A 27,159-nucleotide genomic window follows, 5' to 3' on the forward strand; every position below is an offset into this window, starting at 1 on the left:
CTTGTATAAATCATATCTCAATCAAGATGTTGACAAAACGGAAAAGAAGAAATGGGCTGAGCGAGAAGTTGTCTCTATTATTTTGTCTGCAGGAGACCACTCGCCTGAAACACAGATGTGGCCACTTCCTCTCCATTGCTCGGCTCCAGGTGGTGCTCAGATGGTTGGGATGCTGCGGAAGTCTGATCACATATCCCTTCCAAAGCGACAGGACCACACTGAGCTGTGTGCAGAGCCAGACGAACCCTCTCTGAAGATACATCTACCTTTGGGTGGGCTCATGTTCACCCTGATGGACGTGATTACGGCAACTGTTAAATCTACAGCTCCCAAACCATCTTCATGTTCTCTAGGGACTAAGTGCTGCTCCCCACCCACTGCCCACCTCAAACCCCAAACCCCTTTTGATAGGTAACAAATTGAATTAAGCCTCCTTCGAAAACCTCAAATGACTTCCTGTTTCCATTGGAACAAAATCTACCCTCCTTGCTGGGTCTTGCGATGGCCCGTGGGGCCTGCACAAGATGCGACTTTGTGATCACCTTCTGTCATTTCTCTGTCATCTCCCTGCCCTGCTCTGCTCCCGGGGTCCTGGTGCAAGCACCATTCTTCCCCACCTGCAGGTCCTCTTATCTGAAACAGTGTCCCCGTGTCTGGCTCCTTCTGAGGGTCCAGTGTGTCTATGTTTTACAGCCCAGACCTCCTGTCAGTGTTTTATGACACCGAGCACAATCTACACGTACTCTACTTTGTCTGCTGTGTCTGTCTCTCTCCTCCAGAATAATGGAATCAAGGAGAACTGTCACACTCTTCCCATAAACCAGGGTCTGCTCAATAATGTTGTTGGTGAAGAGAAAGGAGAGAGAGAAAGAGGAGGGAAGAGGGAGAAAAGGCAGAGAAAGGAGGAGGGAAGACAAGTCATTTGGTCTCCCTGAGCCTCTCGTTCTCATGTGTAACCCAGTGAAGATGACAATGAGGATAAAGATGCTGATGACACGGGGCGCGGTGGCTCACGCCTGTTATCCCAGCACTTGGGAGGCCGAGGCAGGAGGATCACTGCGAGTTCAAGGCCAATCTGGGCCACATAGTGAGTTCAGGGCTAGACTGTACTATGTAGTGAGATCCTGTCTCAAAAAATAAAAAACAAAACAAACAAATAAAGGTGATAATCGCAGTTGTCTTCTGGAGCGATCTCGAGGTTTGAGATAGTGCTGTTTGGAGGGTGGTAGACAGTGGGGACAGAACTCAAGGGTCTTCTCCATTGAGCTATATCCCTGGCCCATTTTATCTTTTTATTTGGAGCTAGGGTGGTTATCCTGGCTGGCCTGGAACTTGCAATTCTTCTGTCTCAGGCTCCTGGAGTGCGGGGCTAGGTGTGTGCCCTGCCACACCCAGCAGAGACTGTGTTGCAGTCCTGAAAAATCTGACAGTGAGCTCTTCACAGATATTAACATCTTTGCTATTCCTTCTCTTGACTTTTCAGCCACTGCTAATTCTAGGGCCCGAGATCAGAAGATTCACTTTGAAGATGAAGATGAAGAGAAAGAGAAAAGGAAGCAGACCGCCTGCCGAAGTCGTCCTCCAGAGACCGTGAGATGGCCGGCAGTCTGGAGGAGGTGCTGTGTGCAGGCCCGGAGCCCTCCCAATCCACCCCAGGGGAATTCATACTGCGTTCCTCCAACATCGAGGCCAAGAGGGGAAAAACAAATAAACAGAAAGATGCTTTCTCTTTTTCTCTGGAGTGGTCATGTGGACCTGCTGCAATGTGTTTCCCAAAAATGAGTCAGACAGGGAGAGGAGGTTTGTGTGATAAATCCCGCCCACCCTGAGATCATTTCATCCTGCTCTGGGCCTCAGGCTGGGCAAGCACGTGAATCAGAGACCCCAGGTTCAAATTCCAGCTCTGACACTTTGTGGCTTTGAGGATTTTCACTCTTCCTAACCTCAGTCTCTACGTGTGAAAAATAGGGAAGATCTTGTCTTCCTCAAGGTTTTGTGAGATAAAAGGAGATCACATAGACGCCTGTGCATGGCGAGGTGGGGGTTGTGGGGGTCACGGTGGTGGTGGTGATGGGAGCGATCTGCTTGTCCTTCCTCTTTTGAGGTCCCTGGGCAGCAGATAGCTGCTTTTTGTCCCTGGGTTCTTCTTGGTTCTTTTCTGTCCCCACTCCCTGCTGGGGATTGAACCAAGGGCCTTCACACTGAGTTACATCCCCAGTGCTTTGTATTGCTAAAGCAGGAGGCTGGACCCCAGGGAGAAAGACAGGAGCATCTGAGTCACGGGAGAAAGGTTCTCAGACTCAGGGATCTACAGGGCAGGCAGGCAGGGAAGGGACCAGAGAGACTTTCAGCCGTGGGAGGAGAGGCTTCCTAGGCCTTGGGCTGGACTCAGGGCTGGGCTGCCCCGTTCCCTGTGAGCTGGGCTTGGACTGGACCACAGGGCAGTCGGCAGGATACGCCATCTCTTCACACACCCACACCTGGCCTCCACATCAGAGAGAAGAGGGGACTCAGCCACACTGCCTGCCTCAAGACACAGTGTGAGGCCTGTGGGGATGACATCATCTGGCCCCAGGAGGCAGATGTCACCCCAGAGTTTCCCTAGCAGGTGACCTTTGGCGAGCTGGAGGAGGAGCCTGCAGGGGGCGGGGTGGCACCCTCACCACATCCTCCTCCTCCTCCCCGCCTGCTTCAGGGATGGCAATGGCTGACCAGCGGCAGTGGAGGACTCAGGCTTAGTGTTCTGCTTCCCTCTGTATGTGACTGACGGCCGGCCACACACTCTCCATGTGTCTGTCTGCCTGCCTGTCTGTCCAGCCCAGGTGCAGCCAGCTGGTTCCTGTGGGACTCCTTCCTCCTTCTGTCTGGCTGTCTTCTGTCACTGTATTCCTTTCCGGGGACACCTGTTCAGAAGCCCAGCTGTCCCTCAGTCTGGGTGACTGTCCGGTGGCTCGGATTGGCTGTGGATTCTCACCCCAGACTGGCTTTCTCAGACCCTCATCTCCCACCTCCACCCCCAGGAGGCCACCAGAGTGCCACCCCGCACACAGAATGGACTTCTGAGCAAACTGAAACAGCAGGTAACTGGGCTGCGGCCACTGGCCTTCCCTGGGGCAGGGTATTGTCTCTGCCCCTTTGAGAGCTGGGCCTGACCCGCAGCATCTAGCACAACAGCAGGTGGGAGGGCTCTGAGGAGCCCAGGTCACCACTGGGGACGCAGCACAGAAGGATCAGCAGTCAGGCCAGAGCTGGAGTCCTGTCAGCCAGCTCAGAATGACCAGAACCCTTTCGGGAGGCCTGGGGGGGTGTGGGAGGGGCACGGCTGGGGGACCCTCACCCGTGCAGACTAGAAGCAGGAGCTGGGCAAGGAAACCAGTGCTGGCCAAATGTGAGGTGACAGTCACCTGGGTGTGGACAGCCGCTCCAGGCAAAGACAAGCATACAGGAAGAGACTGGCACTTTGGGGAGGCTCATTTTGGTGCGGAGGGACCTCGCCATGGTTTTACCACCTTTATTTAATCTGATCCTTCATGCGGGGTTGGCATGCTCATCTCACCCGAGAACGACAGTGATTTCCTCAGGTCACTAGCTGGGTGGGGGGCAGTCACACCAGGGACCCACAGCTGGCTCCCCATCCTTCCCCATCCTCATCCTTCATGTGTGGCGGAGAGGGGAGTCGGGAGGCCTGAGGCACAGAAAAGGAAGAAACAGACAGATTCAGTCCTGGTGGAGACGCTGGGAAGGAGACGGACGGACGGGGTGAGGACTTAGGACCTGACAAAGAGGTGACATTGGTGCTTGGCAGGAGCATAGGAAGCTGTCCCAGGACATCAAAAAGCCCCAAGGCTGCTCCTAGGAGGACATCTGCACCTTTCTGGGGATGGCAGCGTTTCAGAGCACATGGTGGAGTGGGGAAAACCTAGAGGGCAAAACCCGGTTCCTCAGCTCCCTAGCTGGGTGAATGTGCAGATCTGTCTGCTTCTCTCTTCCTTTCTTCTCATGTGTGAGGAGAATGGAGCCAGAAGGCTCATGGAGGCGGAGGATTGAAGCACAAGAAAGGAAGAAAAAAAACAGAATCATTGATAGAATGCTTCCCTTCCATCCTCAGCATACCCATCTGTAAAATGGGGGCAAAGGCAGTGTCATCCTGTGGGGCTGCTTACAAGATCTGCAGGGTGTAATGTGAAAGCTGGAACACAGACAGCCTGTCCCTTTTGTGGGAAGTTTGCACACTGGGGAACCTTGGGCCCATGGAGAAGAAAGTGAATCGAGAGTATGGGGACATGCTCTGTAAAGGTGGCCCTCCCTTTCCTGTCTCTGTGGCTCCATCCTTCTGGTACCAGCGTACACCAGGTTGGAGGTGTTTGAGAATCTTCTAGAACCGCAAAGCATAGGGTAAGGCTGGTGACCTCATGCAGCCAGTTTCACAGGTGACAAGACTGAGACTCAGCCAGGCCAACTTTGGTCCCAGGTTGACTGTGACTGGGAGATGCAGGGCTGAAATTGTGCCCCAGTCTGTATGATGGCGAGGAACAGCCTGTGGGACAGGATAAGGCCAAAAGGGACTCCTGGCCTGGCCACCTTTAAGAAGGGGTTTTGGGTCCTGATGGCAGGGTATCCATTCCCAGTGATGAGTGACCTGCAGCAGAGAGGCCCAGACCACAGGTCCCCAGGTGGGCTCTGAAGAAGCCCTGGTCCTACCCATCCCACCCTGGCCAGTGTCCATGACAGGAGGTGGCCAATGAGCCCGGGTCTCTACAGAGGCCAAGAAAGGAAGAGGGAGGAAGAGATGGAGGAGAAGGAGGCGGCAGAGATCGGCAGGGGAGAAGATGGGCCGAGGAGGCACTAGTTTGGGGAGGCACTGACTTTTCTGCAGCTCTAGGGACACTGGTGCCTGGGACCCACACACATGCAGGACAGGAGGGGTCCCCTCCTGTCAGTGTCCCAGGCCCCTGCAGACAGGCGCAGTGCTCCTTGGCCTCAGAGCCCAAGCCCTGGCATTGTGGGGTGGGATGGAGGGAGGGAGCTGTCTGTGATTTGGGACTTGGTAATAAGCTTGACTTGGGTTCAAGTCCCAGATCCTCAGCTTATTGCGTGTGTGACCCTGAGAGAGCCCCCAAGCTCTCTGTGCCGTGCGGCCTCACCTGTGATGAGAGGAGATCACCTACGAAGCAGAGCGAGGACTCCGTGTCAGAAAGCCAGTGGGGGAGCACGTAGGCTGCAGGTGTCTTGGGAGGCTTTGACACGCACGGATTGACTGGCCAGTTACTCCAAGGTCTGCACCCTCAGTGCCCGAGCCCAAGCCAGTGCTGTGATGAGAACCAGTGCTTAGTAGGGACCCACAGGTGGCTCTCAAGAAGCAGTAGCTAAGCTGGGTTTGATGACTCATACCTATAATCCTAGCGATCCAGGAGGCTGAGTCATGAGGATCACACATTTCAGCCCACCCTGGACAATTTAGGAGTTAGCAAGACCCTGTCTCAAAGTAAAAAATTTTTAATAAAAGGACTGGGGATGTAAATCAGCGTGAAGGTCCTGAGTTCAGTCTCTAGTACTGCAAAAGAGGGAAATGTGGGGGGGGGGGTGGCCAGGGGGGAGAGACAGACAGACAGACAGACAGAAGCAACTATTAGGTTTTACTTTAAATAATTTTGGTAATAATAGTCTTATTTCTGGTTGGAATACCAGCCCGTAGAATCCTCAACTAATGATGGATCTTATGTGGTCCACACTCCTTTAGCAGATGGGGAAACTGAGGGTTGAGATGGAGGGGCATTTTCTAGGGTCACCCAGGAGGACATTGTGAAGCAGAGAAGAAAGCCACAAGATAAGGGGACAAGCACATCCTTGAGCAGGGGGTCTTCTTGCCCACTGCCCCTTTTCCTTCTGCTTCTCCAGGTCCCCATGAGTTGGAGAGGGGTACTGGGAGAAGCCCCACTCCCCCAAGGCTCACAGGTGCTACCACCCCCATTCTGCCCTGGCCCCAGGCCAAAGGGACTTTTCATGACAGCTCAGAAGAGAGCTCTGAGTAAATTTGGAACTTCTACACTGATCTGAGAATATTCCCCAGGGCCGGGCAGGGCCCCAACAAGGGCCCCAGCTGCCAGGACACCTGCAGCAGGGACCCAGCCTGCAGCAGGGACCCAGCCTGCAGCTCTCAGCAGCCCAGCAAGGGTCCAGCCACCAGAACTGTCCCCAGGGAAGCCAGGAATGCAAGTGCTCCCTTCTGGCTTCTGTTCCCTCATCTGCCAAGGGCCTGCTGGTGTAGACAGGGGTGAGTCCCTGTGAACTTTACCAGTGCAAGTTGGTAGCACTCAGCCTCCTTTGCCCAGGACGGGCAGCTCTGCCACAGCTCCTGACATGGTGGCCTCACATTGTGGAGGTCTAAAGCATCTTCTTTCTTCTGCTTTGTCTCGGCCATCCTGGTATAGGGAGCTGCCACCACCGCAGGGAAGAGGAGAGAGGCCTTGTGGTCCGGGCAGGGCTGCCCAAGACACAAGGCTGCATGGCAGGACCGTGCTGGGCTGGGCTGGGCCGCACTGTGCCACCCTAGCAGGGTCACACAGAGAGGTCCTGGGAGGGGAGGTTGCTCAGGCTGGTGGAAGCTGAGTCTGCAGAGATTTGTAGCCTGGCAGGGGAGATCAGCTGAGAGGTCACACAGGCTGGACACAGCAGACATTTCCCCGATGCCCAGCACCCCTAACTAAGCTGCTAACACAAAGCACAAACGGACGGTGTGCCTAGATCCTGTTTCCACACCTCAGCTGGGCATGAGTGGCCAGGTCCCATTTTGGGCTGTTGGCAGAGTCTCCCTTCTGCCCATGACTGCTTGATCAGGCTTTCCCAGCCCAATTCTAGAACCCTGCTTAGCAGAGAATGTGACAAGTGATGCTGGCAAGCCAGGCCCTGACTGCAAGGTCCCTGTCACTGTCTGCTGATGGCAGTCACTGTCACATAGACTCTGAAACTGAGGGTGTCACCCCACGGGGGCGGCGGGGGAGCTCCTGTGGACAGTGACAAAGCTGATGGGGAAACAGACTCTCAGGGGCCATCTCCTGGGCTGCCCCTTGCATGACCCTGCATGGTCACTCTTGGTCACTCTTGGTCACACAATCGTGTGAACTTGCTGGCTGCTCACTGAGAATCTACTGTGCTCACATGTACGAGGAACACTTGGGTGAACAAACAGACAAGTTATCCAGGCTCTGGGGCTGATGTTCCAGGCAGAGATAAGTCATAAACCCAAAAGTAGAGATAGTCACTAAAGCAGTCCCAGGACTGTGATTTCTATGGAGGAGACAAAAACAGCGCAGATGCACTTCAGAAGCAGTGGACAGGCTCCTGCAAGAAGCCATTTCATTTCCCCTGAAGTTGACACCTGAGGATGAGAACGTGAATAAGCTAGGGAAAAGTATTCCAGACAGAGAGCATGGTGTGTGCAACGGTCCTGAGGTGGAAAGGAAACAGTCTTAGATCTCTTCTCCTATGGTCCCAAGGCTCTTAATATAACAAAGAGGCTCTTAATGTAAAGAAATAAGGAGGGGTAAGCTTGGAGGATGCAGTCTGGGAGAGCCCATCGCTGTCGGTAACCTTCACAACCCGTGAGACTAGAAAGCATTCTCCGTCATTTAGTCATCCACAGCACATGTCAAGAGCACCTACTACATGCCAGGCACTGGGTAGTCCCTAGGGATCCGCGGTGGCCAGGAGCACGTGGTCCCTGCCCAGATGCTGCACAGAACATGGAGGGAACATCCCAAGCCATGTTCTCTGGCGAAGGGGTGGGTGCAGAGGAAGGAGTGCCCTCACTCACTGGAGAGACCGAGATTGAGAAGAGATTGTGTTTTGAAGATTGTGTAGGAGGTTGACAGTCATCCTGGAGAGTGGAGAGTTGCAGTGGCTGAAAGAGGACTGCAAAGGTGTGAAAGCCAGATGCTCGGGGCGACAAGGAGCTGCGGCAACCTGCCAGCTTGGAGCCCAGGATGAGTCTGGGAGGGTAGAAGGGGCATTAGGAGGCACGGTTTCGAGTGCCAGGCTAGAGGTTCTCCCTGATGGGCAGTGGACGGCCTGGCCGTGGAGTGGTGCGGTGGGCGTGGAGCCAGGAGGAGGGCGGCCAGGACAGGTGGGAAGGCAGCCCCGAAGACCGGGGGCCCAGGAGGCTTGCCCCTGTTCCCCTCGTGGGAAGTCCCTGACTGGAGAACTTCTCCTTCCAGGGCCCGGCTGGCTCCTGTTGATGGCTCTTCTGGGGAGTCCCTGTTAGCCCATCTCATTTCTGCTTGGTCCCTGTGGGAAATGGCCAGTCCATTCTACCCTCCCCCCCCTTTCACTTTCATCCACCGCTCCACCCACCTGGATCCCTCGGAGGCGAAGATGCCTTGGGGAACCGAGCAGACCCCATTCCCAGTCAGGGGAGGGAGGCCAGAGCTGGGCGCTCCCAGCGTGGTGACCAGGCTGCTCTGCGGCAGGCCGGCTCTTCCCCGTGTGTGTGCTTCTCTGAGCCGAGCGACATGTAATGACAGCACTGCGCTTACTGCTTAGCAGAAGTTTCCCGAAGTGGGCCATCAGTTCACACTCATCAGGCATAAGCACGAGTGTGGCTACTCTACGGCGTTTCCAGGATGTGTATATATGCATATCTTCTCCCAGTGTGTTTGTTTATTTACTTGCTTTTGTCTTTTTGAGACAGGCTCTTGCTGAGCAGTTCGGGCTGCCTTTGAGCTCATTCTGTAGGCTGGTCTGGAACCCTCCGTAATCCTCCTGCCTCAGCTTCATGAGTGCTGAGATGGCAGGTGTGCACAGCACGCCCAGCCCTCCCAGTTCACTTTATTTTCCATTCTATTCTTGGAAACGTTTGATGACAAAACGTCTTAATTTTAACTAAATCAAATTGATCAGTCTTTTACCTTGACACTGAAAGCTTTCTGTGTGTTATCTAAGAAGAGCTGCCAACACTGAGGTTAGGACAGTGTTATCCTGTTTTCTCTGTGTCTGGAGTGTATCTGGGGTTTATTTTCAGTGTGACATATGGGTATTTTTAAAGGTGAATTAATCAACTACTATGCCATCACTTTTTAATGACATGCTTTCCTCATGATTTTCATCGATGTATTTGTTGGAAATCAAATGATTATTATATTTCTAGGGCCTCTGTTCTTTTCTAGCAGCTAGTTTGTTTCTTTTTGCATATTTTCTTGGTTATTTTATAGATCAATATTCTTAAAATTGCCTAAACGATTTTCAGCTTTTTGCATCTCTATATAAATTTTAAAATAATTTAGTCAATTTCCCCCAAAGAAAATCCTGTTGGAGGATTTTTTAACCTTGGTATTTCTTTGAAATTTTAAATCTTCCAATGCATGAACATAGTATGTACCTCCACTTATTTCTATTTCTTTTATTTTAATTTATCTTAATAATGTCTCATAGATTTCTATATATAAATCTTGCAAATCTAGACTCATTCTTGAGTATTTGATCTTTTTATGTATACGTAAATTGCATCATTTTAAAATTTGATATTTGTTCTAATGTATGGAAATATGATGACTTTCTAAACATCTTAACTTTATTGACACTATTCTCAAATTGGATTTCTAGATATACATGTGAGTGGTTACCAAACTCCAAATCAACTCATTTCTACTGACAACCAGATAAGAGACGTGTGTTGGTTTTGCTTTGGGACTTGGTTTGGTTTGAGACAGACTCTCACTATGTTGCCCAAGCTGGCTTCAAACTCTTGGGCTCATGTAATCCCCCTGCCTCCTCCCTGCTAGTTAGGACTACAGATGTCTAGCCATGGCCTCTAGCTTAGCAAGAGTTTCTTGCCTTGGCTTTTGTAACCTTTTTACAGTTCTTCCTCTGCTAATCATGTGGAAGAATGTACATTGGTACAAAGCAGAGTGTTGCACGCTTTGATTTCATTAGGGTTTTTTTTTTAACACTTGGCAGTTTTTAAATGTACAATATGAAACTGTTAACTATATGCACATTGCTGGAAAACTGATCTCTAGAACTTTATCTTGCATGAGTCAAACTTTACCCCTGTAAAGCAGCTCCTCATTTCTCTCTTCCCCTGGTCCCTGGGAACTATCAGTCTGTGATTTTGATTACTTTAAATACATTATGGCAGTGGAATCATGTAGCACTTGTCTTTTTTGTAATTCTTTTATTTTATTTAGGCTAATTCTTCAAGGTTCATCTACATTGTAGCCACAGGATTTTCTTCCTTTGAAAGCCCAAATAATATTTCATATGTAATTTCTTCTTTATCCATTTACCTGTCAATGAATTTATATTACTTTAACATCCTGGCTATTATAAATATTAGGGCAGTGAGCATGGGTGCAAAAGTATTTCTCTTAAGTGCAACTTTAAATTCTTTTGGATGCATGTCTGATGTTTCTATTTTTAATTTTTAAAAAATTAGCAAAGCTTTGCAGCTTTTTATAATCTCACCAAAAGTGCAGAAGTATTCCAACTTCTCTACACCCTCACAGACACTTCTCATTTAAAAGAAAACATCCTAACAGTGTAAGATATTTCATTGTAGTTTTGATTTGCATTTCCCTGATGATTAACGATACTGAACACCTTGTTGTCTGTGTACTAGCCATTTGTTCACCTTCCTTTTGAGAAATATCTGTTCCAGTCCTTTGCCCCTTCTTAAATTAGGATTTTTGAGATTCTTTGTTACTGGGTTGTTGATGTTCTTTTTATTCTAGATACTAATCCCTGGTCAAACACAGGGTTTGCAAATGTTTTCTCTCTCTCTCTAGGTTGCCTTTGGATCTTGTTGGTTATTTCCTTTGCTGAGCAGAAGCTTTTAGGTTTGATGTAGCTCAGTTTTCTGTGCTTGCCTTTGCTGACTTTGCTTCTGGCTTTCTAGCCAAGAGGTCACCGGCTGGTGCAATGCCATGGAGACTTGTCCCTGTGACTTCCGGAGCTAATTTTTGTGTATTTGTTATCTTAGTTACTTTCTCATCACTGGAACACAATAGCCAACACCCACAACTGTAAGGAGGAAAGATTTATTTTGCTTAAAATTTGTAACTGTTTCAGCCCATAAGTGGCTGGCTCCAAGGCAGAGGGGCATGGTGGTGGGCATGGTTCATGGAAGGGCGACAGAAACCAGGGAAGGATGGAGGGAAGAAAAGAGATATAGACTCTTACAGGCCACACTCACACTGACCCACCCCTTCCCACCAGGTTTCCCCTCCCAGCATCACACAAGGTAATTTATTTCTATTTCCCTGCTTGTTAAGTTGTGTTCTTTATTTTTCATTGTTAAAGGGTACTGAATTTTGTCAAGTGCCTTTTCTGTGTCAACTGAGATGATCATGTGGTTTTCTGGTCCTTTGTTCTGTTAGTTGATGTATTATATTTATTGATGATCATGGTTTGAATTGCCCTAGCATTTCAGAGATAAATCCTCCTTGGCCGTGGCATATGATTCTTTTCATGTGATGTTAAATGTGATTTCTTAGTATGTTGCTGAGGATTTTTGCATAGATACTCATCAACAGTAGTGGTTGGTGGCTTGCCTGCACCTTTTTCTGGTTTTGGTACCAATGCCTTACAGAATGGGTTTTGGGGGTGTTCCCTCATCTTCGGTTTTTGCAAGAGTTTAGGAAGGGTTGGCATTAACCCTTTAAATGATTGGTAGAATTCTCTAGTGCTGGGAAATTCCTTTTGGGAGTTTTTTGATTAATGATTCAAAATCCTTTTTAGTTATAGGTCCATTCAGATGTAGGTGGTGCGTGTATGTGTTTTAGCCCTGATAAATTCATGTTTCTGGGAACTTGTCAGTTTCTTAAAAGTTAGTCACTTTTGACCACATAGTTGTTCATAGCATGTTTTTACATCCTTTATTTCTATAGCATCTGTTCTAACCTCTCCTCCTCTTTCATTCCTGACTTTAGGTACTTGGGTCTTCTCTCTGTTCTCTTAGTCTAAGTGTTAAGTCAATTTTGTTGACCTTTAAAAATGCAATAAAATTTATATTTATCTAATGTTCAGTTTTCTTAACAATTTTTATTCTAATCATTTATCTCTTGAATATCTTGGTCTTTTCTAGGCATGCCATCCTTGTATCATTCCAAATAAGTATAGTTTTCTAATCTTTATAAATGTGTCTGTTTCTCTTACTGTGCTGATTGGGATCTCTAGTCCAAGGCATTTTGGGTTTTTGTTGTTGTTGTTGTTCTTAGGAGAAAGGGTTTCATATTTGGCCATTAAGGATAATGTTAGCCGTGGGGGGGGGGGGTTGAGAGAGAGACCCTTATCAATTGTCAGATTAATGACTCAATCTGTTCATAAGATATAGAAATTATATTTTCTGGCAGATTTCAAAAACCACTCTATATGTTTTCTGAACCTATAAAGTGGTCATATAAAATTTCTTCTTTATTCTGTTATTAGATTGTTGATTTTTTAGCATTATATTTACTAATACCCCCTGTACTGCAGATTAATGAGTTTCACTATGACATTTCCACACATGCATATCTGCCCCCCCTCTGTCCTCTGTCCCTCCCCAGATCACTGATTTTTAAATGGCAAATGAATCTTACATTTCTAAAATAAATCAAGGCACCATCATTCCTGGCCCAGGAGTTTCACATTTTATTCACGAGAAAGGTTGACCTATAATGTTATATTATTTTAATGTCAGCTTTTGGCATCTTTAACTCTAGTGCTTGGCTCATTTGTGCTTAGTGAAAGTATTGTTATGATATGTTTGGGTTAAGCCAAATATGTCACCATTTGTTTTCTTTTTTTTTTTTTTTAATGCCATCTACTCTCTGTTCCCCCTTTCTTCTTCTTTGTCCTAGTTTTAAAATAATCAATTATCTAAAATTACTATTCTATATTTTCTGTGGTTGGCTTGCTGTACTTTCTTTTTTAACTTTTTGTTAGTATATCTTTGCCATACATAATGATTGCATTCCTTGTGGGAGGGATACATGGGCATAATATATCTTAATCCTTTTATTTCCCCCTCTCCTTAGTCCCTTAGACCCACTGTGTCATTTGTACATATCCTTTGATGAAATATCTAAGCACTTTCTTTGATAAACCTCTTTGTGCACATCTTCAGACAACAAGCACACCTGATTTTTAAAAAGTCTGTCTTAAGTTAGTACTTTTACCACTTCCTGGATAATTCACTGGCCTTTAGCTTCAGTTACCGCGTACTGCCTCTGGGGTATCATGGTCCTGTGCTTTAATTCTCCACATGGTTTGAGCTCTGTAAACTATTTCCTCAGTATTTTAAGCAGTTAATATCTATCTGTGCTTGTTCCCTGTTGCTCTTCATTTACAGTGCCCTGCTTCTGATCTGAAACTATTTTTCTTTGGCCCGAAAAACTCACTTTAGTATCTCTTTAAGTGCAGATCTACCAGTGACGAATATTGTTTTTGTGAAGTTTTCAAAGTCTGAGTAAATCATTTTTAACCTTCATTTTCAAAACTCTAAAATTAAACTATATTTCAAATGCCTTTAAAAACCACCTTTTGGGTGTACAGTTTGGTAGACTTTAGTATAGTATATTCACACAGTCTCTAACCCCAGAACACTGTCTTCACTCTGCAAGGAATGCTAATATTATTTACCCTCCACTCTCTACCCATAAGCTCAACTTTTTTGTTGTTTTTGTCATTTTTGGTTTGTTTTATTTCTTGAGACAAGGTCTCACTGTGTAGCCCAGGCTGGCCTTGAACTCAAAGGGATCCTCCTGCCTCAGCCTCCTAAGTGCTGGGGTTATGGGCATGCACCATCATGCCCCGCTACAACCTCAGCTTTTACAACCTATTTTCTGTCTCTGTAGATTTGCCTACTCTGGACACTTTGTATAAACTGAACTGCACGGTGCTTGAGCTTTGGTGTTTATTCATGTTTTAGCAAAATCATGTCATCTGGATATCGTACATCTTATTTATCTGTTCACCAGTTGAGAGAAATTTAGATCGCTTCCAAATTGTGACTAATACAAACACTGTTGCTACGATCATTTATATACAAATTTTTTGTTGTTGTTATTGTTCTACATAATGGTAAAATAATTCAGTTCTTTTTGCTGTATACCTAGGAGTGGAATTGCTTTGTCATCCTGATTGAACTTCAGGGAAACTGAGAAACTGTCTTCCAATAGTGGCCAAACCATGTTGTATGCTCAGTTACAGTGTCTAAGTGTTTACATTTCCCACTTCCTCACTCACGCCCGCCCGTATTGTTGTTGTGGTGGTTGCCGTCACCTTCCCAGCAGGTAGGAAGTGGTACTCGTGTCTTTATTTGAAGTTTCCTAACGCCGAGTGATACTGAGCTTCTTTTTTGTGTTTGTCATTTGTACATATTCTTTGATGAAATATCTAAGCAAGTTGTTGTCTATTTTAATTTGAGTTCTATGTCATTTAGCTGTTGGGTCCCAAGAGTTCTTTACAGATGATCAATATTAGCTCTTTAGCACCAACATTATTTGCAAATACTTCTTCCCATTCTGTAACTGTCTTTTTACTTTCTTATTAGTGTCTTTTCAAGAATCAATGTTTTAAATTTTTATATACTCCAATGCACACAGTTTTTCTTCATTTCTTTGTGCTTTGCATATTATATTTAAGAAATTATTGCCTAACATAAGGGAATTAAGATTTATATCTATGTTTAAGACTTTAATACTTTTACCTTTTATATGTAGTTCTTTGATCATTTTTGAGTTAATTTTTGTAGATCATGTGAAGTAGGAGTCTAACCTCATTACACTGGATGTGAATACCTGTTTTCACCAGTACCTTTTGGTTTAAAGACTCTTCTTCCCTGCCCCACCACATTGAATTATTTCACACCCTTGTCAAAACCCAATCGAATATAAATGTGGGGACTTATTTCAGACTCTCCATTTGATCCCATTGATCTATATGCATGTGTGTATATCAATACCACATCATGCTGATTAATGTAGCTTTGTAGCAAGCTTTGGAATTGGGAAGTGCAAATTTGCCCGCTGACTTTTTTCTCAAGATTGTTTTGACTAATACTAGTTCCTTACATTTTCCTATGAACTTTAGGATTAACACCCCCCAAAACTCCAGCTGGGATTTTTATAGCGATTTCTGCAAATCAATTTAGGGCCAGTGGTGGTGAACCTATGGCACACAAGCCGCAGCGGGCTGTCTGTTATCACTGAAAGTTCTAAGTTTTACTGTCTCCAATGTCAGTAGCTGTTTTAACAATGTTGTCTTTTAATCCATGAACACATCAGTGTAGCCTCCATTTATTTAGTTCTTCTATTATCATTCTTTATAATTTTTAGTGTATTAATCTCATTCTAATAAATTAGTTTGCGATAACCTAATAATTGTTAAAATTTATTCCTATTATATTTATTTTGTGTTATTTAAATGAAATACCTTTCTTAATTTCATCAGATTGTTCATTGACAGTGTATAAAATCTAATTGATATTTAAATATTGACCTTGTATCTTACAGCTTACTATATTCATTTATGAACTCAAATAGTTTTTTGTTAATTTGTTTGGTGTGTACACCTTCAGATTTTGCATAAACCATATGCTATTATCTAAAACTAGAAATAGTTTATCTCTTTCTTTCCAACCTAGATGACTTCTTTCTTTCTTAATTTCTTTCTTTCTTTCTTTCTTTTTCTTTCTTTCTTTCTTTCTTTCTTTCTCTCTTCCTTCCTTCCTTCCTTCCTTCCTTCCTTCCTTCCTTCCTTCCCTCCCTCCTTCCTTCCTTCCTTCCCTTCCACAGTTTCCTTGGCTAGAACCTCTAATACAATATTTCATAGGCATCATGAGGATGAGCCTTTGTCTTGTTCATGATCTTAGGGGAAACCTTTCCGTTTTTCACTGTTAGATATGATGTTAACTGTGGAACTTCATAAATTCTCTTTTCAAAGTGATCTTGCCTTCACTTTTCCTTTGTTTTTATTTCTTTGTCTTCACTTTTAAAGGATGTTTTTGCTGTATATAAAATTCTAAGCTGGCTTTTTAAAGGAGGTCCTGAACTCCATCCTTTGCAATATGTACACACATACAAAAGAAAGTAAAATAATTTCAGCTTCTAAAATAACTTTCCTAGTGCTCCCTTCCACAGCACACTGAGCTACGCGCTCAGCTCTGTTTACAATTTTGAGAAAGGGTTTCACTAAGTTGCCAGGCTGGACTGGAACCTGTGACCCTCCTGTCTCAGCCTCTCAGCGTGCTGGGATTGCAGGAAGGTGCCCCAGGCCTGGCTGGTAAAGCTGTTGGAATTCGTGGCTTAATGTCTTGTTACTTTAGAAAAATGCCTGACCAGTATCTGCACTTTTTCCTCTTCTCCTTCTCGGCCCTAGAGGTGTGCACACTGTATCTTTTCACAGTGTCTGACATGTGAACATTTTCCGCTGCATACTTCCATCCATTGCTTTCTGTTGACCAAAAGTCCAGCTCACTAACCCTCTCTCTGGTTTTTCAAGTATGCTGCTAATTGCATCTCTTCAGTTCTTAGAAATTACAGTTGGTACGGTTTTCTGTCTTAGGATTTCTAGTTTTTAAACAGATTCCATATTTCTGGTAGAATTCTTAAACATACCAAACGTAGTTATTTTAAACCATGTTTCTAAGGTCATTTTCTGAATCATCTGTGTTTATTTTTATAGTTTTTTTCCTTTTCTTGGTTGTTCATTGTTTGATACAGTTTCCTAGTGTGTCTTATAATTTTAATTGAATGTGGGACATTGTGTCTGAAAAACACAGAAGCTTTGGAGAATGCTAACTTCTTCCAGTAGATTTTAATTTTCTTCTAAAAGACCCACAGCATGTGAATAGATATCCTTGATACAATCGAGTCTGAACTCTTCCCAGACTTTCCTTTACTCCCAAGGTATAGGCTTTTCTGAATGACTGGGTACTCACCAGGACCCATATTTCCTACCAGACCCTGAACCCCAATTCTTCCTTTGTAACACTGCCAAAATCTCTTAGTGTTTTGGCCCAGTTATTGGCATGCTGCTCGTTCTCGTTGACTTGACAAATGACTGGAAGAGAAATTGCTTGCAAAGTTTCAACGATCTGCCTTCTTCCAGGGACTGGACAGCTTGGTGGTTGTCTCCCCCAGTTTTTATTTCCTATTCAAGAGTTGTTCTCAGTGAGAGGATTCGTCTGTACCAGATATTCCAAAAGTGGAAGAGTCTTCTCCCCACGTGCTGTTACAAAACTAGTATTTAAAATGTTATGAGGTAACTTGATCATTAAGAAGACATATATAATGACATAACTGTAGCCAGGGATGATGGTGGATACCTCTAATCCCCACACTGTGGGAGGCTGAGGCAAGAGGATCACAAGTTATACCTATCCTGGGCAACTTACTAATGCTGTCTCAAATTAATAATAATAATAACAATATAATACCTGTGATAATTTCACCAAATTGTTGAGATCCTGGATACCCTTTTTTCTTACACTCTCTTTTTCCTACACTGCTCAAAACTTGGATGTTTACCGTCTCCTCGAATTTGTTTGTGCTTTTATGATGCATGCACGTTCTCTTCAGTGATACCCACGCTCGCTTTCTGTGGTCTGAAATGTGATGCGCACGGTGATATCACGCACGCCCTCCCCTCTGACTTGCTGGGTTTTCTCTCCGCTCTGTCTCAGTGACAGTCGCTCGCTTTGTTGTGTGCCTCGGCCGATGAGTCATGTTCACCCTGAGCCATGACATCACGATTTACGCTTTCCATCCTCCTGATGATGGCTATGGAGTGTGTTTCCAGTCTTCCTCTACCAAAACCAGTGCTGTGCGAACACCTCCGCGGACACTCTGGTACGCCTGCGGAGAGTCTCTAGCAGTGCACGTAGGAGTGACGCGGCGGGTCTCGGGAAGGCGCTTATTTGCATTTATTAGATCATACCAAAGCATTTTCCGGGCTACTTGTACTAATTTACATTCCACCGGCTGTGAATGTGAGCCTCCGTTAGATCATATCCTCAGCTCCATGCGAGACAGTCAGACTTCTATTTTTTGCCAATCTGATAATATTTAAAAGCTCTGTCACTGTGGTTTTTATTTGCATGCCTGTCTTTACTGTGGAGTTAAGCACTCTGCGTTCCCAACACAGCACTTACTCTGGTCTGATTTCCTAACCCCAAGCTTTTCCACTTCCCCTTGACCTCCTGAAATATGGCCAACTTTTAGTCCGGGTTACTACATCCCCAGAAATCGCTCCTTTGTGCTGTTATCCATAAGGCTATGGGGCTTTCCACTGGGGAACGCGGTTTGCGCTCACAACAGCCTGCAGCGGAGACCGGTGACCCTCATTCTTTTTCTGAGGAGAGAACTAAGGAGGAGAGGAGGTAGGTAACTTGCTGAAAGACACAGAGCTGGGATCTGGCAGATTGCAGGTGGGTGCCCTCTGCTCCTCCTCCATAGAAGCCTGAAGAGGCTCAGAGCTCTCACAGTGAGAGGCCCTCGGGTCCCCCTCTGTCTTCCCTGCAGAGGACACGCTGGGGTCTGGTCTGCCTGAGGGGATGGGCTGCTGTGGCCCTCCAGGCCAGCTTGAGTGAGATGAGCCATCGAGGGCTGGATTTGGGACTGGCAGAGGCCGAGGACAGAAGGATGGACAAGACCTTGTCACTCAAGGCTGCTGTTTCCCGGAGCCTGCTGAGCTGGGGTTCAGATTCTAGGCTCTTTTCTCCACTCAATGCAATTGAGCAACATGGAGTTTTGGGGGCTCATGTAAATGAAAGTCCAGATGTGGGACCCCTCAGCAGAGTGATTAGGGTTAGGGTTAGACTTTTACACAAAGACAAACTGAGTTTCCAGCTCCTACAAGTCCTAGACAGGTAGCAGGGTCTTGCTAGAATGCCTGCCTTTTACTTTCTTGAATTTAGCTTTTAAGTTTCCTTGTACTTGTTGTATAGCTTAAGAAATTCTTGAGTTGCGTTTACTGTGTGCCGGGCACTGCTCTAAATGCTTTGCAAATATGACTGATTTAGTTCTCCCAGGGCCCTGTGAGCGCGGTGCAGTTATAATTATCCCCACTTTGCAGACGACGACCTGGGACCCAGGAAGCTTAGGTCGCTGCCCGTGGCCACTCGGTCTGCCCACGGCACTGAGGGGGTTTGAGCGGTCTGTGCTTCAGCCATCGTGGCACATGGTGCCTCTCTGTTTCATCCTAGTTATCTGTCATCTGGGAGTGACAGCAAATTTTCTTTTGAAACATGTTTGTTGGAGTGAAAATAGAAGGCAAGATAAAAATAAATAGTAAGTAGATCAAGGCACCAGTGACAACCCTAAAGGTCATTACACGAGTGGTGAGAGTTCTGGAACATTCCAGGGTGGATTCAGGGATAGAGCAGGCAGGCCAGGAAAGCTGAGTTTAAAGGATGACAGGGCAATAGTTATTCAAGGAGAGAATTCATGCAAAGAAGAAGGCACCAAAGGCTGCAGGGTGCTGGAGAGTCATTCAAGGCAGCTGGCCAGTAATAGCGGGAGTCTTGGGTCCTAGTCTGGTACTTTGCAGTTGAGGAAGCATTGTCATATCTGCTCTCCCACTGCCTATTCTTAGCTGCCAGGTGCAATAGACAGCTTTGTTCCCATTTCAGAGGTGGTAACTGAAGTCAGCAACTAATCTGAGAAAGCTATTCATGCACCAAGATCCACTGGCTTCAGATTCTAGGCTCTTTTCTCCACTCCTCAATATCAGGTATCTTTGGTAGCAAGCAATAGAAATATAATTGAATGCAGTTGAGCAATATGGCATTTCGGGGGCTCATGTAAATGAAAGTCCAGATGTGGGTATTAAGTATGGCTGGATCCAGGTCCTCAAATGCTTCCATGGGCATCCTTCGTCTCCATATCTCAGGATTTCCATCCTTTGCAAACAGGCTTTATCTAACCACAATGGTTAGCAGATATCCCCAAGAGGGGAAAATTCCATGATTGTCTCATTGATTGGCCTAACCCTGAGTCATTCCCTATGTGACAAGTGGTCAATGGATTTACCAGGATGGGTTAGGTGTCCATTCTATGGATGGAGGGTGGAGTCAGCTGCACTCAACCACAGAGATGGGATCCCAGTTTGAGGAGCACTTCAGAAGAAAGGGGAAGGGATGTCAGGTGGACACAAGCAGCAGGTGCCTCCTCAGCATCCCCAGGAAGTCTAGGGTGAGGATCTGGGAGGGGAGGAAAAGGAGCCTAAATTTTGGCAGCATGGGTTGTGCTTCTTCCTGTGGTTGCAATGGAGCCAACTGGGGGTGACACAGACAGAGCTATGCTAGACCCTGGGCTGGGATGCGGTCGCAGAGGTGGATGTGCTAGTGAGGGGCGGACATGACCCCAGCACTCGTGGTCAGAGGTCACTTCTAGGGTTAATAACAGGCTGTCTTAGTCTATGTTCTGCCGCCATAACAAAGTCCCTGAGGTCTGATAGTTTATAAAGTTTATTTGGCTCACAGTTCTGGAAGCCTGGAAGTCCTATCGCGTTCATCCAAGACTGCTCTTCCCAGAGAGGCTCACTCAGGAGTCCAGACAGTCTTGTTCCACGTTGGCTAGAATTGGGGGTCCAGGGGGCTATCCTGGGCTTTGAGATAGAGTAAAACACTTCATTATTGGGCTAACCCTATCTTAAGTAGTCAACAGCAGTGTCCCTTATTGATGAGACTTGGATTTGTTATTTAGTAAAAAGACAATTTGCTGAGACAATGTCTTCACAGATGTTTTATGGCACAGAGGACTCAGATTGCTGGTTGGTGGATGCTACTTTCCAAATCAGTCCTTCTTTCCTCCCTCCGTCCCTCCCATCCATATAATTGTGGCAGGTGAGTGCATGTGTCAGATTGAAGATACCACAGGGTTAGCAAGGTCAGCAGAATAGCAGTCCCTTCCCTCTTGAGTCTCTCACTGTGACTGCTAAGCAGGACAGAGGCACGTGGGAGAGTGAGGAGAGATTCAGGAGGAACCAGACATTTCTGAGGGGCAGGAAGCCTTGGGGTTATCCACAGTCTCTCAGACCTTGTTTCTTTGAAGCAAATGCTAGAATCTGCAGCAGGTCCTCCAGAGAGGGTTGGAGTGGAAAGGAGGCTGCCCAGGCCCCCGGCCACAGGCTGGGCTCACCCTCCTGCTGGGCTGTTCTTTCTTGCAGGCTCCTGCAGGCTTGGGAATTCAGCATGCAACCGCGTGGCTGGGTCGCTGCTTTGCTCCTGCTGATGCTCCAGGGTGGTAAGTAGCTGCCACATGATGTGTGCATGTGCGTGTGTGTGTACGTGTGTGTGTGTGTGTGTGTGTGTGTGTGTGTGTGTGTGTGTGTGTGTTCTTCCCCCAACAAAGCTGAACATGGGTTGGGCTAGAGGTACCCGCCCAAACCCTGTGACACCTGCCATCTCACTTAACACTGGTACAGCTCCTACACCCAATTCTCCATTAACAAGAACCCAACCAAAGCGCTCTATTGACCAGAAGCGGGGTGCAGGAGTCTCAAGTGACCCAGCTCATGGGCTTGGATCTCCAAGTCTCACACTAGGGAGATGAGTGATGTCGCTGCTCTTGGCTCTGGCTGGCTCCCCACCCTCAGGGGCACAAATCCTGGCTTTGTACTAACCTCTGTTTCTCCATACAAAATTACCCTCCTTGGAGATGTTTCTCAGCATTCCCTGGATGCTCAGCAGGCTCTGATGCTCCCCTGAGATAGAGAGAGGGAGACAAACATGAAAGACCCAGAGGCCTGAAAGCCAGGGGTGCAGCAGTCAGAGGAAACAGGGTCAGAGATGAGAGCCAGGCAAGCTGGGAGTCCCACTGAGCGGGAAGTCCAGGCCTGAGGCCAGGAGGCCTTCCTGGAAGAGGTGGCCACAGTGCCTGGACATGCAAAGTCCTCCAGGGAGAGCGGAACTCAGCCCCTGCTTTGCTGAGTCAGAGGCATTTGCTCTGGTTTGCACCAAAAGACCCAGAGCCCCAAATAGCTCCTGCAGGAAACAGATGTCGTGTTTTTATTTTCCTTTTGAGTGGCAATGACCTCCCACTCCCCAGCTTAGGTTTGGGAAGCCTCTGGAGCACCCACCCCTGCTCCATGCTCTGTGAGAGCAAATCCAAGCCCCTGCCACTCTGGGTCCCCATGTTTTCCTCCCCTCCTGCCAGCTCTACCACATCGGCATTGCAGTGGTGCCCAGTTTTCCAGTGAGGAAATTGAGTTTCCAACCTAAGCAAGTCCCTCCCTCTGATCTGTGTCATGTTCTGGTGATTGCCACAAACAGCAATGTGTGACCCATTTAAATGCCTCCCAGCTCTGAGGGCACCCATATCTCCAGTTAATGAGTAGAAATAGGAGCAACTGTTTTCGGTGCCTTGTCCTCTGTCACCAAGCCGGGGACAGAACAACCACTTTGACACCTCTTGGCTTCCTGTATGCTTCCACAGCCCCAGCCTGGGTGGCCCTGGGTCTGCCCTGGCCACCATGAGGGCACTGACTGGCTTTTCACTTCCTGATCCTTCAGGCCATCGCCAGGGCTGCTCCTCCCTCCTCTGGGGGCAAAGACTGTCCTTGGGGAACCTGAGCCAGCTGAGAAAGGCAGCCTTTCTCCCAGCCACTGGAGCCCTAGGGGACCAATGGAGATGACACAGCCATGAGGTGAGGCTGCAAGTCAGTCCTCCATCCTCCACCAGGTGTCCAGACTAGTGACCCTGAGCTGCACTGGGGGCTCCTGTGTGCTTCCCCAAACAAGCCACCCCTGCATCAAGACTCACTTCTACAAGCCAGACTGTGGCAGAACTGCTCACTGGGAACCAAGTTGGAAAGATTCTGAGGCCACGGTGGGGGAGAGCGGCAATCCATTAGCCATGTCTGCCTTGCACTTGGATGTGGAGAACTGGCCCAGACGTGTCTGGCTTTCCTGGGAGAGAATCTCAGGGCCCAGATGCGGAGAAGCAGGAGGGACAGTTGAACCCCAGAGCCTTGAGCTCTCCTCCCCACCGTGGGATGCTCTGAGCCACAGTCCTCCTGGTTCTGAATTCAGGTTCAGACCAAAAGTGTTTCCAGGGAGGAACGTGCCTCACCTTATGGGTTGTCACATGTCAGGGAAAATTAGGAAAGAGCCACTGACCAGGGGAAACGTCAGTTAAGGTATATGGCACAGGCCTGCACTCTGAAAGGCTGAGGCAGGGAGGTGGGAGCCTCCCCTGGCCAACTTGGTGAGACTCTGTCTCAGAATTTTAGAAAGAGCTGAGCTGCAGCTCAGTGTGAAGGTCCTGAATCCAACCATTGATATGAGAGGGGGGGAAAAGACAGGGAAAGGGGTGAGTTTTAGTACATAGCAGAGAAGAAATGGTTGGTTTTACAAAACAGAACTAAACATTTAAGCTAAAAATTTAAGCTTTATTTTGTCAAGCATTGAATAGAATTTAAATAACAGTTACATTTGTTTTAGAACAGAGTGAGAGGGTCGGGCGCGTGTTAACTCTTCCCACTGGGTCACCTGACAGGGCGTGACTTGGACGACTTCTTGGTGGCAGTGTGTCAGGGTGGCAGCAGGTTGATACAGACATCTCTGCAGATCTCTTCAGGTCCTCTTTGGTTTTCTCATGCTTTACCCCTTTAGAAAGCACTTTCGGCCAGCCAGGGTCAGCATCCTGCCAAGCCATCTGCCACCAGCCAGGCCTCCTCCCTGTGCAGGCCAGTGGGGGCGTGTGGTCACTGTCACACTTGGAAGCCTCGTGGAGTCCTGGCCCTCTCGTGGGATGTGTAGTGTGTGCAAGCTCAGTGCTCCCTGCATCTGGGCAGTTCAGGCCGTGCTACCCTGAGGGCTGCACTGACGGGAAGCCATATCCAGGGCCCCAGAGAGGACACAGAGATGGGACAGATTCCTTATTCTACTGCATGGAAGCAGAGCCTGGGCTGCGTGACCAGCCTTGAAGCAGTGGAACTTACAATCCCCTGTGTCCCAGATCTCATCTTGGGGGCCCCCGGGTCCCTATATTCAGCCCGGCCCTAGGACACCAGGGCTCCAGGGAGCCCCTCGCTAGATCCTTCTCTCCCTGCCCTCCAGGCTGGGGCTGCCCAGCCCTCGACTGCTACACCGATTACCTCCGGAGCATCACCTGCGTGGTGGAGATGCGGACCCTCCGCTCCAGCACACTCTCTATTACCTGGTAAGTGGCTGGGCCTCACCGGGAAACTGCAAGCTCTGGACCCACAGTACCGTGCGCTCTGCAGGGAGCTTAACAACAGGCATGTGGCTGTCCCTTCCGGGCTCCCTCAGGGATCTCACTCCAGGAAGAGCTCTGTGAGCTGGGCCACTCTGCCCACCTGACCGCCAGCCACTGCCACTCACAGGACTTGGCAGGCACACGCAATGGAGGCCACAGGGCTGCTCTCCCCAGCCCCAAAAAGGCCTGGACAGCCAGATTCCCACAGGACCTGCCAAGCACTTACAGGTTCCAGGCCCCTCCAGAGGAGCATGCTGAGCATGGTCAGAGAGGGCTCAGGTAGCCAGTGAGTGGTGGAGATGCGATTACACCTAGGCTGCCAGAGACCAAAACCCACAGGTCCTCATTAGCTCCCCTGCAGCCCAGGATAAAAAGGGCTACCACCTCCTGCTCTGTTATCACTCCAAACACATTTATTATGCTCCTCTGACCAGGGGCCCTGTGGGGCTCACACCTGCAAAGTCCCAGATATCTTGGAAGGACATGGCACAGAGGGGTGGCAGCTGGGAGACAGACAAAGAACAAACACTGGAATATGGGGTGGGAAGGATGGGGAGGGTCTCTCCAGCCAAGGCTGCCAGGTCTAGCCTTTCTGGATAAGAAATGGCCACTGAGCTGCGAAAGAACAGGGCAGGCAGGTGGATGGCATATGCAAAGGCCCTGTGGGTGAGTTTGAGGAATAGCCTTCAGCTGGAGAGTAAACCAGGGGAAATAACAAGCAAAGAAGGCAAGAGGAAGTCAATAGCTGACTTCACTGTGTGGCCATAAATAATAGCTGCTGGAGGGTTTCAGGCAAGGAGGTGACAGGGAGTTTTTCAAAGTCCTCACTGACTGAGAGAAAGATAGATTTCAGGGAAAGTGACCAAGGCTGGGATACTATCACAAAGCCATTACAGTAGTCCAGGCTGGCTGCTTGGAAAGATTTTATTCAGTAAAATTTCTTTTCCAGCAAATTTTACACATTATCCATATTGGTCCTGGAGGGTGATTACAAGCTCCTATATATACTTCAATACCCATCATTTCTACACAGTGGGAGTTAAAAGATCAAAGCATTTCCCCCAACCCCATCCCACCAGCTTCCCTTAAGTTTACACAGAGCAGGGAATGAAATTGTTTTGTATAATAGCACAGGCTCTCATGGGTTTTCAGGAGATGCTGAACAGAAAGGAGATCCAAAATGCTTAGATTCCATCTTGAAAATCAACAATCAAACAGGGACATAGCCAGGCTTGGTCCAAGTGATAGTGGCCCAAATTTCCAAAGTTGAGAGCTGCTGTCCTGGTGGAGGTAATGAGTTCCTGGTCCCCAGGAAGTATGTAAGCTAGGGTTGGTCATGATCCCTCAGGAAAGCTGCAGGGAAGGGGATGGTTGGGCCAGGTGACCCCACCCCAGTCCTCCCAACCCTGAGCACTGAGCCCTACTGGCCTCCAGCTGTGACCGCATCTCTGTCTCCCAAGGCAAGACCCGTATGTGGAACTGCAGGACGAGGTCACCTTCTGCAGCCTGCACAGGTCCAGCCACAATGCCACACACGCCACGCACACGTGCCACATGGACGTGTACTCCTTCATGGCTGATGACAGCTTTACCGTCAACGTGACAGACGAGTCTGGTGGCTACTCCCGGGAGTGCGGCTCCTTCCAGGTGGCTAGCAGAAGTGAGTGCCCCACGGCCCATCTCCCCTGCCTGTCCGGCCCTCCCTGCCCCTGAGTTTGCTCTTTAGATGCGCTAGTTTTTACTATAGTGTGATGGGCCTTAACACCTCAGAAGGCAGCAGAGAATGAGAAGGAGCTGGGCTGGGGACCCCGCCCAGGTGTGGCCCAGCTCCTGCCTGCTTCTGTGATCTCAGTCAATGCTTGCTCACCTCTGGTGTGTCGCCCTGGGTCTCGGAGAGGGGACAGCTGAAGGGTGACCAGAGACAACTTCCCAAATTTCCTTCCCTTCACGAGCTCCAGTGAACCTCGAAACTTCTTTCCAGGCTGGAGGCGGGAAGGGGCTGGAGGTAGCTTTGGCTTGTGTGTGTGTCTGTGTCTGCATATGTGTCTGGGTGTGTGCATGTGTGTGCGCTTGTGCATCTGTGTGTCTGTCAGTCTCAGTGTATGTCTGTCTGAGTGTGTCTGGGTTTGTCCATGTGTCTTGTGTTTCTGTGAGTGTGGGACTGTGTGTGTCTCTGGGCGAGTGTCTGTGTGTCTGCATATGTGTGTGGATGATGCGTGACTACGTGGTGTGCACACACTTGCACCTTCGAATCGGCCCCCACACATACACAGGCGCTGCTCTCAGACTCCCAGGGCCCGGACAGGGTGTGGCCAGCCATCTGAGATTCACACTTTGCAGAGTGAGCATCACACTTCAGCAGGCACGAGTGAGGCTTCCCACACACCCAGGCACACGTAGATGCACCCCCACCCAGGTGCAGGACTCGGTGTCTCCCCAGCTCACACACCAGGCTGCTAAAGGCTTCCCTCCACAGACCCTTGCAGATGGCTCTCTGTGCACCTGCCACCTGTGGCACACTCAGCTCACAAGCACAGATGCCTCCTTACTCACAGCCACGAGGGCCAGGCCTGGCAAGTCCCCTGACACACGTGCTCTGCCTCTCCGAGTGTGCAGGCAGCTGCAGCCCGCTCCTGCAGCACTGGCCTCCCTGGGCAGGGAAGCTCAGAGCCCAGAAGGGGCTGCCACTACCCTCACAGGATAGGCGCCTCTGAGTATCATTTTTTTGCTCTCTGCTGTGGTTTTTTCTTCTCCTCCTGACGGGAGCCTCCCTAGCATATGTGTCTTCTGACCCTCAGGTGCCTCTGCCACCTGCAGGGTGGTTCTCAATGTGCCTGGCTTCCTCTGAGAGCCTCATCACCAAGCCTAGGCCACTCAGGAACCTAGAGAAGAGGGCTTCCCAGGATGTGGAGCTCCCCTCACAGACGGAGGATGCCAAGCACTCACACTCACCCTGCAGCCA

At 48.2% G+C, this 27,159-nt stretch overlaps 1 protein-coding gene across 3 annotated transcripts in view; it reads left to right on the forward strand.

Moving 5' to 3' along the window:
* The first annotated feature begins 2,680 nt into the window (after positions 1 to 2,680).
* Il21r (interleukin 21 receptor) overlaps positions 2,681 to 27,159 on the forward strand; it is a 32,287-nt gene continuing 7,808 nt past the window's right edge. Inside the window, exons 1-6 of one of the 3 annotated variants that reach the window (XM_063226713.1) lie at positions 2,681 to 3,080; positions 20,717 to 20,821; positions 21,145 to 21,221; positions 22,490 to 22,623; positions 24,038 to 24,140; positions 25,658 to 25,857. In XM_063226713.1, the coding sequence (XP_063082783.1) occupies positions 24,103 to 24,140; positions 25,658 to 25,857 (238 nt within the window). In that variant the 5' untranslated portion in view covers positions 2,681 to 3,080; positions 20,717 to 20,821; positions 21,145 to 21,221; positions 22,490 to 22,623; positions 24,038 to 24,102. The remainder of the gene's footprint in view (positions 3,081 to 20,716; positions 20,822 to 21,144; positions 21,222 to 22,489; positions 22,624 to 24,037; positions 24,141 to 25,657; positions 25,858 to 27,159) is intronic. The other 2 variants (XM_013141726.3, XM_013141727.3) reach the window with 2 other exon arrangements.

This window comes from Cavia porcellus, unplaced genomic scaffold, assembly GCF_034190915.1.
Source record: "Cavia porcellus strain 051 isolate PalLab524CR breed Dunkin Hartley unplaced genomic scaffold, mCavPor4.1 scaffold_16, whole genome shotgun sequence".
NCBI lineage: Eukaryota > Metazoa > Chordata > Mammalia > Rodentia > Caviidae > Cavia > Cavia porcellus.